Source organism: Podarcis tiliguerta (genome assembly GCF_965153285.1).
Source record: "Podarcis tiliguerta genome assembly, chromosome: 8".
NCBI classification, from domain to species: Eukaryota; Metazoa; Chordata; class Lepidosauria; order Squamata; family Lacertidae; genus Podarcis; species Podarcis tiliguerta.
The window spans coordinates 1,215,560-1,229,159 of NC_139541.1; the positions used below are offsets into that span (position 1 = coordinate 1,215,560).

General features: G+C 47.9%; 1 protein-coding gene across 4 annotated transcripts in view; it reads left to right on the plus strand.

Moving 5' to 3' along the window:
- The window catches only part of AP3M2 (adaptor related protein complex 3 subunit mu 2), a 28,925-nt gene extending 17,610 nt beyond the window's left edge, over positions 1-11,315 (plus strand). For all 4 annotated transcript variants that reach the window (XM_083456623.1, XM_083456621.1, XM_083456622.1 and 1 more), the window contains 3 exons: positions 2,971-3,178; positions 4,707-4,851; positions 6,358-11,315. In XM_083456623.1, coding sequence (XP_083312749.1) covers positions 2,971-3,178; positions 4,707-4,851; positions 6,358-6,458 — 454 coding nt within the window. In that variant the 3' untranslated portion in view covers positions 6,459-11,315. The remainder of the gene's footprint in view (positions 1-2,970; positions 3,179-4,706; positions 4,852-6,357) is intronic.
- The last annotated feature ends 2,285 nt before the right edge of the window (positions 11,316-13,600 follow it).

A 13,600-nucleotide genomic window follows, 5' to 3' on the forward strand; every position in this document is an offset into this window, starting at 1 on the left:
TGCCAGTGGTTCTGAGATCACATCTGCCAGTTCTTTTAATACTCTTGGATGCAGTTCATCTGGCCCTGGAGACTTGAATACATCTAAACTAGCCAAGTATTCTTGTACTATCTCCTTAGTTATTCTGGGCTGTGTTTCCTCTGCTGAATCATTTGCTCCAAATTCTTCAGGTCGGGCATTGTTTTCTTTATCGGAGAAGACTGAGGCAAAGAAGGCATTGAGGAGTTCAGCCCTTTCTGTGTCCCCTGTTTGCATTTCACCATCTTCTCCTCTGAGTGACCCCACTGTTTCTTTCTTCTTCCTTTTGCTACGAACATACCCATAAAAGCCTTTTTTGTTGCTTTTAACCTCTCTAGGAAGCCTGAGTTCATTCTGTGCTTTAGCTTTTCTGACTTTGTGTCTACACGTGCTGGCTATTTGTTTGAATTCCTCTTTGGTGGTTTCCCCCCTTTTCCATTTTTTGTACACATCCTTTTTTAATCTTAACTCAGTTAAAAGTTCTTTAGATAGCCACCCTGGCTTCTTTAGGCACCTTCCGTGTTTCCGTCTCATTGGTATTGCCTGAAGTTGTGCTTTTACTATCTCCCTCTTAACAAACTCCCAGCCATCATGAACTCCCTTTCCTTTTAGTATTACAGTCCATGGGATCTCACCCAGCACTTCCTTAAGTTTTATGAAGTCGGCTTTCTTAAAGTCAAGAAATTGAGTCCTAGTATGCTTGGCTGCTCCTTTCCGCTGTATAGTAAACTTCAGAAGAGCATGATCACTCGCGCCTAATGATCCTTCCACTTCTACCCCACTAACCAGGTCATCAACATTGGTTAGGACCAGATCTAAAATGGCTGTTCCTCTTGTTGCTTCTCCCACTTTCTGAACAATGAAGTTGTCTGCAAGGCCAGTGAAGAATCTGTTTGACCTTATGCTCTTGGCTGAGTTTGACATCCAACAAATAATTGAAGTCCCCCATTACTACTGTCTCCCTTCCTTTTGCATGCTTGGCCATCTGTTCCAGGAAGGCATCATCTATGTCCTCCGTTTGGCTTGGGGATCTATAGTAAACTCCCACAATGAGGTCACTGTTATTCTTCTGTCCCTTAATTTTGACCCAAATGCTCTCACTTTGGCTTTGAGGTTCTAAATCTTGGATCTCTTCACAGGTATACACATCCCTGACATATAACGCCACTCCTTCTCCTTTCTTGTCTGGTCTGTTTCTCTGAAATAGATTGTATCCCTCCATTATTACATTCCAATCATGGGACTTATCCCACCAGGTTTCAGTGATGCCTATTATGTCATATTTAGTTTGCTATACCAAGAGCTCAAGCTCATCTTGTTTATTTCCCATGCTTTGCGCATTAGTGTACAGACATTGAAGCCCATTAATCATTCCCCCGTGTCTCTTATTTAATGATTTTTTCCTCCCACCACTAGGTGTGTGTGCTGTTTGTTCCAATTGGTCTATGACATTTGGATGATCATCTTCATCAATTGATAGACTCCTACCTTCAGGAGCACTGTCTCCCTCCCCCACATTAGTCAGTTTAAAGCCCTCCTGATGAGGTTTCTGAGACTTTTGGCAAAAACATTCCTCCCAACCGTTGTGAGGTGCAGCCCATCGCTTGCCAGAAGTCCATCTTCAAGAAACTGCAGTCCGTGATCTAAGAATCCAAACCGTTCCTGTTTACACCATTCACGAAGCCAGCTGTTCACTTCCACTATTTTTCCCTCTCTCCCTAGGCCACGTCATTCAACTGGGAGGACAGATGAGATGACAATTTGTGCATTTAATTGCTTCAATTTCCTGCCCAGAGCCTCGTAGTCTCTTTTGATCTTCTGGAGGCTATTGCTTGCAGTGTCATTGGTTCCCACATGAACCAAGAGGAAGGGGTATTTGTCAGTGGGTTTTATGATTCCTTGCAGTCGTTCAGTTACATCTTGGATCTTAGCCCCAGGGAGACAGCACACTTCCCGAGACATCTTGTCAGGCCCACAGATCACTGCTTCTGTTGCCCTCAGTAGGGAATCCCCTATCACCACTACACGCCTCCTCTTAGGTTTGGTCGGGGTTCTTCCCTGAGCTGTCCGTTCCAAGGTCGCCTGAACATTCCCTGAGGACTGACTTTGCTGCTCGTCTTCATATACCTGATCGACTGTAATGAGGGAGAAATCCTCAAATGGAGTCTGCTCTTCGTCTTCCATGCGAGGACCTCAATGCGATTGTGTATTTCTAAACAATCAGAGCGAACCCTGGGCCTCCTACTTCTTTGAGTCACGTTTCTCCATATATCTGGCTCCTGTGTTGGTGAACTAGCCTCCTTCTCAGGGGAGTCCCCTGTCTCCTCTTTGGTGGAGACGGTGTGCTCTGTTGCTTCCAAGAAGAGCTCCAGCTCTCTAATTCTTTGGAGCGTAGCTACACATTCCTCCAGTTGCTGGACTTTGTCTTTTAGGAGGGCAATCAACATGCAATTGCTGCAGGTAAAGCTGCCTGCAACCTTTGGCAAGATGGCAAGCATTGCGCAGGAACTGCAGGCGACTGCAGCTGTTCCCTCCCCCTCCATCTTGAGAATGTGTCGCTACAGCGGTCCTACATCATAAAAAGCGTGAAGATAGGACAAATAACTCGACCCCAAAAAACCTAGGTCTCCCCCAACAAACATTTGAGACTAGCTCCCCTAAATCTAAAAGATGGATCAAACTGCGCGCGCTGCTGCCCTGCAAGCTCTGATAAGCTCCTCCCACAGCTAATCACCTGCCTCAACAGAAACCCTGCCCCCTCTGACCTTTGCACAGGGAGAGCAGCTAATCAGCCACAAAGAAACACACACACACAAGAAAACCCTTTTTGCTCCTTCTTCAGCTGCTGCCCTGCAAGCTCAGGGGACGTGCCCTGCACCAGGTTGGGGGGAGCTGGTATTTACTGCTGCTGCTGCTGCTGCTGCTGCTGCAATTGTGTCTCCTCTGTTCCAGCTTGGTGTCCATCCCTGTTTATGTGAAGCACAACATCAGTTTCCGGGACAGCAACTCCTTGGGCCGCTTTGAGATCACCGTGGGTCCCAAACAGACAATGGGGAAGAGCGTGGAGGGGGTGATGGTCACCAGCCAGATGCCCAAAGGAGTCTTAAACATGACCCTCACGCCTTCGCAGGGGACGCACACATTTGACCCTGTCACAAAGGTGAGAAGGGAGGTGCGAGTGGGGCAGCAAAGTTTGGTTCTTGAACAGTTTCTCTCGTCTTCCAGGAAGAGAGGAGATGAGAGCCCCTTGACCCATTAAGATGCTTTTCAATGTCTTTTCAAAGTAGGGCAATTAGAGTGGCACAATTTCTGCATGCGGTTCTCCAGCCAAATAATGTGTACAGAAATATATACTAAACTGTGCATAGAAACACGTGTATTAGTGAAAACAACATACAATAATGCATTATATTACAGGAAATTGCTTGTGAAATTGTGTATATTACTAAAAATAGTATACCAAAATGTGTTCACTAGGAGAAATTAGCACTAAGATGTTGGTGAATTTTCAGGAGGATTAAAAAATAATAATCCACAAGTTGCTGCAGAAATTTGGAGTTCAGATATTACGACTGAAAAAATGAGAACCTGAGATCCATTCCTACTTGCCACACAATGTTCTTTCTTTCTTTGGTGATCACTTGTAGCAGAGTAAGATGGTCTTCCACAGAGTTTTAGCAATGAGTCCGTAAGTGACTGTGGAGGCCAATTCTGGATCCACCCATCCTTCCACAGTGGGGACATTGGTTTCCGGTTGGGAGTTGATCATGGTGTGGATTTGCCAAGCGGGCCTTCTTCTTAGCACGTTTCTCCCTTGCGTCCTGAGTTTGAGTGTCTTCAAAGCCAAGACACTTGAAGACAGGCCACACAATGTGCATATGCACTGATATATTGAAACCAAGTTAAAAACAATTTGCAGTCGCCAAGGCAGTCAAGTGAGTAGAGTGGAACTGGAGATGGCAGCAATAGGAATGACCAGTTTGCTTTAAGAGAGGAAAGGTCTTGGTCAGCCCACTAGAGGTGTCCAGTGAGCAAACAATGAATTCCCCAGGGAGGGCACCACTGCTTAGAAGCCCCTGTTCTTACTGTTTCCTCCCTTTGCCTTCCCCACCCTCTGATTCCAAAGGCAGCAGCACCCTGGGAAGGGTGTCTTGGATGATTAACTAAAGCTTCCCATCCACCCTTACGTCCTCTGAATAGAGCAAGAACTTGCTTCTGAATAAGCACACAAGAGGGGTGAGATGTAAACTCAAATTAATTCACAGTGCATTAGCTGCAGATTGGTCTGTAGGTCTGAGGTCAAGGCAGAGGCATATTCTGATACCCTTCCTTCCTGTGTGTCAGCACTGCAAGTCCTACACTTTCCAGGCCCCAAACCTTATTTTATTTTATTTACTCATTTACTACCTTTATATCGCAACTTCCCTCCAAGGAACTCAAGGTGATACACTTCTTTTTCTCCTCCCCGTTTTATCTTCACAACAACCCTGTGAGGTAGGTTAGGCTGAGAGCGAGCGACTGTCCCCAGGTCTCCCAGCGAGCCTCATGACTCAGTGGGGATTTGAACCCTGGTCTCTCCCAGGGCCGAGTCCAGCCCTCCAGCCACGACATCACACTGGCTTTCAACCATCCTCTGTCTTACTGACTCCAAGCTCTGTGGTTGCCTGTCTTCTGTTTCTCTTGTGAAGCTGCTGTCTTGGGATGTGGGGAAGATCAACCCCCAAAAGCTGCCCAATCTGAAGGGGACCATGAGCCTCCAGGCAGGAGCCTCCAAGCCGGACGAGAACCCCACCATCAACCTGCAGTTCAAAATCCAGCAGCTGGCCATTTCCGGTATGTGGACAGAGAGTTCAGTGACACTCCGCTTTTTTAAACTTATGCACTTCCTTTTGAAACATTTCTCTCTCAGTTGAGCCAATTAGGATAAAGCAAAGCAGACGACAGCAGAGGTTGGTGGGCCTGCAAGGCAATTTAACAGCCTGTTGCTGACACAAAAGCCACCCTTATTCCATCTTAATGGTTGCTTTGAGCCGCCTTGAAAAGCTCCCACTCTGTTGGGCAAATAGGTGGGGGGATTAGTGTTTTAATGAATGCCCAGTGTCCCCTTTGCCAGTTTCTTAAAAGAGACACCTGACCAAAGCAGGTAGGTCTTCCTAGGCCAAACGTTCTCTATCCTGGACGCCATCCTTGAGAATCCCCTTTCTTCTGTCATGCCCTATCAGTCTGGTGCCTGGAGGAGCTCACGCATCCAGGCCGGTCAGCTGGCTCAGCGGCACGGAGCGTGCCCAGTGAGTGACTTGCTACGAGAAGGTTGGGAGTGAACGGAGGCCTCTTCAGCCTCTGCCTTCCGTCCTGCCTCTTCTGGCTCCACGTTCTTTGGGGAAGCAGTGTCCTTAAAGGGGCAGCCTCTGACCTGAAGATGGCCACTTCTCCTAGGCGCTGTGGCCTCCTGCCTCCTGTGGTCAGGTCATTTGGGAGGGGCAGGCACTTGGTTCCTCGAGCTCAGGTGAAGCATCTTGGCTCTGGTTCTCTGACCCTGGTGTTGTGGGAGCTGGGCTCAGAGATTCCCTTACTATCTGTGTCAAGCTTGGAGCCAGGAACCTGATCTGGCTCCTTAACCGAAGGCTGTAGCCTCTGACTTGGTATCCTGGTCATTGCTGGACTCTGTTCTGGGGCACTTAGCCACTCACCTAACATGAATTAAACTTCTTAATGACATTATCTTGCCCAAGGCAACCCAAAGCGACTTAACAACCCACTCACCCACCCCACAGAGATACACTAAAACCAGGGGAGGGGATACATTAAAAACATCCCACCCCCTTCTAAAAGGCCACAGATAGTTAATGGCCGAAGTCCTGGTTACAGAGGATTTATTTTTTTTGCCTGGTGCCTAAAGACAGGGATGTACAAAGCAGCAATCTTACTGCTACAGGGGGACATGTGAAAGAAACTATATGGCTCAGTGGACTGCAGCAGACGATTAGTGCCCTCCTTTGCTCCTTCCCATCTCTAGCATAATAGGTTTCATGAAGATTAAGCAGTTCTGTGCATATGTGCTTAGCAGTCTCAACATCCTAAGGGGCTAAGAGGAGCCCACTGGATCAGGCCAGCGGCCCATCTAGTCCCACACTCTGATCTCACGGTGGCCAACCAGACGCCCTGCGAAGTGCGCAAGCCGGCCCTGAGTGCAAGAGCACTCTCCTCACCTGTGGTTCCCAGAAATGGGCACTCGGGTCTTCTGCCTCCGTCAGTGAAGGCAGAACAGAGCCGCCATGTCTGGTCTTCCCCAGTTGCTCTCCCCCAACCTCTCTCTCCTTACCTTTTCCGCCCTCCTAGGTTTGAAAGTGAATCGCCTGGACATGTATGGAGAGAAATACAAGCCTTTCAAAGGGATCAAATACATGACCAAAGCTGGGAAGTTCCAAGTGAGAACCTAACGGTGGCCCTGCCCGCAAAAAGGCTTGCGTGTGCCCTGACTTCAGTCCGACTGTGTCCCACCTCCCAGAGCTGCTCCTTGCTATGGCCCACCTGGAGTAGGTCAAGGCAGGTATCTCTTCCCACCCCCCACCCCTGCCAGCTGGGCAAACCTAGCACTTACACCTGGATCTTAAATTGTGAAGCTCTTGGGTGGGATTGAAGAGCAAATGGGAAACTGAACCATCTTCCCGGCTTACCAGCGAGTGTTTCAGCTCATGAAAACCCTGCCCCCGTCTCCCTATTTTTTGGCTGGCATTTGCTTAGTTATTTGCTGTCTGGCGTTCCAGTAGCATCTGAAGACAGGAGGAGACGTCTTTAGAGATTGAGGGGTTTAATCCTGAAGATGCTCCTCCTCTTTTGCATCTGGTACTCTTCTTGTTTGTTTCAAAGACTGCCTAGGAAAGAACTCCCCACCCCATAAATCCTTGGCAAAGAGCTGGCTGAAGAGGACTGGACAGGGGAACAGGATGCTCTCCTCATTTCCTCCTGTCCCGTTTTAAATGTATTGCTTGGGGAAGAGGTTGGAAAGAGCTAATAGTCTTGCGGGGCCTGAAGGTCACGTGGAAGAGGCACTTGAGCTCCTTGCAGATCTGCCAAGGGCCAGTCCAACACTCATCTGTCTCGAATGGCTTTTTGCAGATTTCTTGGTCATGCTTTGAAAACCACAAAGCCTGTTCATCCAGAGATAGCTGTGGGACACAAAATGCAACTGTGTTCAGGGCTGCTGCTGCTGTACCATCTTTCGCTGTCCAAAAAATCCCCGTTATGTTCTTTGCTGAAGGGTTGTGGTGGGAGGGAGGGGAGGCCGTGTCCCCTGTGTCCTTCGTCTTGCTAAGGCAGCCCCTTCACCAACCTGGGTGACCTCCAGGCACTTTGGACCACCCTGGGGCTGATGAGAGTTGCAGTCCCAAACATCTGGAGGGCACCAAGACAGTGAAGGCTGGATTCAGGGAGTGGAGTGGTGGCAGGAGCCTGGGGCTTTGCGGGGGCTGCTTTGGGGCTCCTCTTCCTGCATGCAGTGGTGTGTTGCTCTCCTGGCTGTCCTCTCTCTTAAGCATATCGCTCCTATGCAAGTAGATTATTAGATTATAGTTGTGTGCATACCGGTCAGAGCTTACATCAATTTGCACGTTTGTTTGTTTTATAAAACGCAGCAAAGCCAGGTTGTTTCCTTTTTGACACAGCAAACCATCTTCCGAATGTCCCCATTGTTGAGAACTCTAAAAGCACAGCATACAGCTGTGAGCCACATGGGGAGAATCCACGAGGCTGGTTAGTTACTGTGCCAAAACAATCCTTGCACGCTGGACTTCATGATTCAAGTGCCCTTTTTTAAAAAAAAAAATAATAATTATTAAAATGGCAGTGTACCTTGGATCGCTTTTTCAGGACCCTGGTGGATCAGAATCTCAGAAGACCCTTTCGCCCGTCAGATCCCTGCCACTCTCTGAGTGCAAAGAAGACAGAATTAGGTGCATCCCCTTGTAGCAGTGGAGGTTTTCTCTTAAAGGAACTTCCTCCACCCTCAATGATCACCTTCCTACAGTAAGAGCCCATATGTAATCACCAGCCCATTGAATTGCAGCCACTAGCAGATTGTAAGGTGGTGCCATTTTTAGCAGAGTGTTGTAATGTGGTAATTTGTCTGCATGATTCTGCACCAGCTGTCATTTCCAAACACTTTTGAATGATAATGTGTAGATCTGATCCAAATGTGACTTAAAGTCACTGGCCAGGGAGGGGTGCAGCTGACACACCTGCTGAAACTGGGCCAAAGCACTCCTTGCCACCTGAAGATGTGGAAGCAGCTCCAGATCTGAGAGCACCTACAAAACTTGAATTGGGTCCTGCAGAGGGAGCACAAGCCCACCAGGAACAGGTCTGCCCTTCTGTTCTTGCCCCAGCATTTCCACAGACCATTGCCTGGCTTAAGCCTTAGCTTCCCATTCAAAGGGGAGTCCACATCCAGACAGGCTGCAGGGCCAGCCCTCTGTCCTCAGCCCCAAGACGGTGCATCGCTCCTGAAGTTTCTCCTACACATTAAGAGTGGACATCTGCAAAGAAAAGTCTACATGTATAGACTTCCAAACACATTAGGCTTTCTGTGTGTTCTGGAATTCTGCCTAGATGTGAACATGGGGAGGCTTTCCTTTGCAAATGCCTAATTTGTGGGTGTTGTGGAGGAGGCCAATGTTGGGGTGTGGCTTTGGCAGTGTGTGTGTGCAACCTTGAGTGCAGCCCTTTTCTACCTACAATTTCCACCCCCCACATCTACAATCCTTGTGTGAAAGGAACTCTGGTCTCTGATATTTCCATATAAAAGTGCATAACAGTAGTGAACTATTTAAAAACAACAAAATCTCAATAAAACCAGATGAACTCTGGCATAAAGACAGATCTACAGCAAGGGTGGGCAGGCTTCAGGCTTGTGTGATCTGCTTTGTTGTGTGTTTTATTTATACTGTAGCCTCAAGATCTGTCAACTGGAGCCAAGTATGAAAGACATACACTTAGATGTAAAAGAATTATGAGCCCAGGACTTCGTTTTGAGTCTTGGAACCATGGATGAAGCGGTCAGGGATTACGTGAGGTAGAAGGTCTGTTCCTATTTCAGCACTTGGTGCAGGCAAGAAATCAGAGTTGGTGTCAAGAGAGCATTCCATGAAGACAACGGAACAGAGCCTTTCCCTCTTGCTTCAGAGGACATGTGGACTTGTAGAAGCCTCCCAGGACAATCTTAGAAATTCAGGCAGATTTAAGCAGGAGAAAGGAGTCCTTTAGGGTCCTCAAGCACCGTATTTGGGAGGATGGTATTCAGTGCATGCTGTCATTAGCAATGGAAATGGATATGCACAGCGGGGCTGAAGCCCACCACACCCATGTGAGTGTGTGTGAAAGTAAAGAAAAGCTTAGGTGTGGTTTTGGCACATGTGAGAAGTGCACTCTCCTCTTTCTGTGGGAGGGAGAGATGTGCTTGCTTCCCATGCTCAGTAGGTGGGGCTGCAACTCCAGGAATTGTGATTCTGTGCCCTTGTATAGTTATTCCCCTTCTGCAAACCAGTGGGCCTTCTCAGGTGGGAGCCAAAAGGAAGGCCTAGTTTGATGTTTGGCACCATTTAAGGACCGTAGAGCAAGAGGTGCACAGATCTGGCTCATCAGGTACAACAAGAAGGAAATCCTGCACCTGAGACCATGCTCTTCTGCAGCTCCTCCCATTGATGGAAATGTCTTGCTTCATGTTGTGCCCTAGGTTAGCTGATGACAGGGTTGCAGGATGTCCCGATGGAGGGCTTCCCAAGGGGCACCTGCGAAGGCCACAATAGGATGATGGACTAGGCAGGAGCAGCAGAAGCTGCTCTTCTACCCTCAGACCAGCATTCCTTCTAGCCCACCATTAAGGAAGGGCCAGAGCTCAGTAAGAGAGCATCTGCTTTGCGTGCAGAAGGTCCCAGGTTAAGTCCCCACCAGGTTGGGGTGAGAACACCCCCTCTCTGAAATGGTTGGGAACTGCTGCCAGTCAATGCAGACAGTACTGAGTGAGATGGACCAGTGGATTCATTTGTCTACATTGGCTGGCCAGCAGCTCTCCTAAGTTTTCAGGCAGGGTCTCCCAGTCCTTGCTGGAGATGTCAGAAGTTGAATTTGAGACCTTCTGCATGAAGAGCATGTGCCCTACACATTCCTGCCTTCAGATCTCTGGCACTTCTCAAGTGCTTGTGTCTAATGGGAATGTCTCCTTGAACTTGGAAGGGTCAAGAGATGTGTGAAGAAACCTCTGACTTTGCATGGCTCAGATATAGCCTCCTGCATAAGACTAAGAGTCATGTCCATTGAGCTGCTCACCTGCATCTCTGGCGGTGCCCATCTTTGTCAGGTAGCCCCTGCCAGGTTGCCTATGAGAGAATTGGGCTGGAAAAGATTCCATGCCTCTGCTCTAACCACTCACCGTGCTGGTTTTAGTGTAAAACACATGCACCCAGCACGTGTGCCAATCCACTTGATGCACTGTTACCCCACTCTTCCAAACCAGTATGTTTACTGGACTTCTGAGGAGGAATTGTGGTGGACTAGATGTTGACTGCTGACACTCCTGTCAGCAGAGATAATCATGTACGGGCTCACTAGCAGTACATGTGGAAAGGATCAGCAGAAGTCTAGTGTCCAGATCAAAGGAAGTTATAGTCCCACTCTATTCTTCCTTGGTCAGACCACATCTGGAATACTGGGTCCAATTCTGGACACCACAATTTAAGAAGGATGTTGACAGGCTGGAAGGCGTGCAGAGGAAGGTGACCAAGATGATCCAGGGTCTGGAAACCCAGCTTTCTGAGGAAAGGTTGAAGGAGGTGGGTATGTTTAGCGTGGAGAAGAGGAGACTGGGAGGAGATATGAGAGCCATCTTCAAATATCGCAAGGGTTGTCACATGGAAGAGGGAGCAAGCTTGTTTTCACCTGCTCTAGAAGCAATGGCTTCATGTCACAAGAAAGGAGATTATGACTCAACATCAGGAGAAATTTTCTGACAGTAAGAGCAGTTTGGCAGTGGAACAGACTCCAACTGGGGAGTTGGTGGCCTCTCCTTCCTTGGAGGTTTTTTAGCAGAGATTGGGTGGCCATCTGTCAGGGATGCTTTAGCAGGGATTCCTGCATCGCAGGGGGTTGGACTGGATGAATCTTGGGGTCCCTTCCAACTCTACAATTCTGTGATTCTATTCTTGCTTCTCTCTCTCTCTTGCTTTCTCTTTAGATTAGCTTGGCTTTTATTGTATTTTATGTGGAAAACTTCCAATAAAAATTGATAAAAACAAAAGAACAAACCAGTATGTTTACTCTGGTAACTTGGAAGCATTCTGTTGATTTTGATCTCTGAGGGCAAGTTCAGCTTGCTCAAAGGCCTGGAATTTGATGTTGCTTCCAAGTTTAATCCCGGGATGACCCAGTTCTTTATCATCATCAGGCCTTCCTGATGAGTTTGCATCCTCTTCAGTTTTTGACCTTGGAAAGATGAGGGTTGGGCTGGGCTGCCTGCCAGGTGCTGCCGCCACACTCCCTTCAGTGCTGCTGTTTCCTGGTGCCCGCTGAAAGCCTGATTCCAGTTGCTGGATCTGATGGTCTCGTGCTACTCACCTTCAGTCTAATGGGAATATAGGAAGCTGCCTCCTGTCAAGTTGGCCCGTTGAACTAAGTGTTGCTGACACTGACTGGCAGTGACTCCTCAGGGTTTGGGGCAGGGAAATGTGTTTGGGGCTGGGAACCTTCTGTGTTTAAAGTGTGCACTCTGCTACCTCCAAAATAAAACCCTTCCCTCTCATAATAAAGTAAGATTCCAGCCCTCATGATTATGAATAAAGGACTGATTTTAAACTAGACAAATCCTTATTCCATTGAGCCAGTTGCAAAGTGTGTGCTCTGAGCTATGGCCCTCCGCCAGCAACTTCTGCAAGTGAGCTTCCCCTCAAACTGGTGTCCTCCCCACCCAGGTGGGTCAGATTTCACACCCAATTTGTGGTGGTGTTGGTTGACAGCCATCTGTATCAAGAGACAACTGCATATGCCTTGGCAGGGGTGGGAATCAAACCACTGAGAATCACAGCACCTGCTGTGGCTGCTGAGAACATTAACTTGTGACTGCTGCCTCCTGCCTTGTTTTTGCTGCGTTAGTAGCACCAAAGTGACCTTCCCAGGGCGCCAGCCTGGGCCATGTGAAGGGAGGTCTTTGGCTTCCCAGACGACAAGACCCGCCTCTCGGCCTCACTAGTGGGGTCCAAAGGAAAGCAGAGCAAGACATTTGGCACCAGGTGGGCTGCAGGAGTTGCTGAAAGGAGACACCTCTGGTACTACACAAAATCAACAGCCTCTGCCCCCCAGATCTCTATTGTAGAGATGTGGCCCTTCAGGAATTGCTGGATTACAAGTCCCATCATCCCTGACTATTAGCTGTATTAGGATTTCCATACGTCTGGAATTTCCCGGACATAGCCAGGATCCATCCCTTGGAAACAGCGTCTGGTTGAAAACCACTGAAATGTACAGGAAAATCTGGACGTATGGCAACCCATGTTCGATTTTGGCTAATTTCCTTTAAAACTTCATATGTATTTTTGAGATTTTGCAAAAGAAGCTCAACAACTTTGGGCAAAAATAAAAAAGCTCAACAACTTTGCCCCCCCCCCCAACCCAAAAAATATGACAAACCTAAGATATGCTGACTGGGGCTGATGGGAGTTGTAGTTCAACATCATCTGGAAGGCCATGGCTTATTTATGCCAAGGACACAGCAGAGGAGCCAAGCAAGCGTCCACATTACTGCCGTCATTTGTTCTGTTGTTGGGGCTTCTGGAGAGGGAGAAATGCCCGTCTCATTTCTCTGAGTCAACAAGCCTCCCGCCGAAGGCCTTGTTCACTGCGTTGGAGTGAGGCCTTCATTCCTGAAAGGCTAAATCACCAGAAGGCCAAATCAGCCCTGGCTTGAACTTTGAACAGCAGCAGAGCAGAAAGACCTTGTGAAGTTGGGAAGAGAAAAGCCTGGAATTCCCAACCCTGATACCTCAATACAGATGCAAGTCCTCTTGAATTCAGTGGGACATGCCCAAGTAATTGTGTATGCCATCAATCTCTTATTTTCAGAAATAATACTACTGTAATATCCTTTTTGCATGATTTCTGTTTCTTTTCTTCACCTTTAACTGCCCTGAACCATTTTGCTTGTTTTTCTTTTATCTTACTTGCTACTCTCTTTCTCCTTTCATCTATTTCTGTCATTTCTATATATGAGGACTATTTGATTCCTGCAGTTGACCTTTTGCCAACATTTGCTGTTTGTGCTGTCCTCAGCATCCTGCTGGGCACCACGCAGAAATCAAAGAGGGGCACATTCTGACCCCCAGGCTTGCAGTCTAATAAACTATGGTATGCAAGAGAAAGGGAATGCAGAGGGGAGAAAGGAAGATCATGAAAAAACAGCAGGACAGACACGAGAGAGAAAATGCACTTTCAATAAGTAGCTGTTTGGATCAAAGGTGGAGAAATATTCCAGGCTTATGGAGCAGCAAGTTCAAAAAATGAACTGCTGAAAAATGGCACACGAGAGCTGGGGTATGAA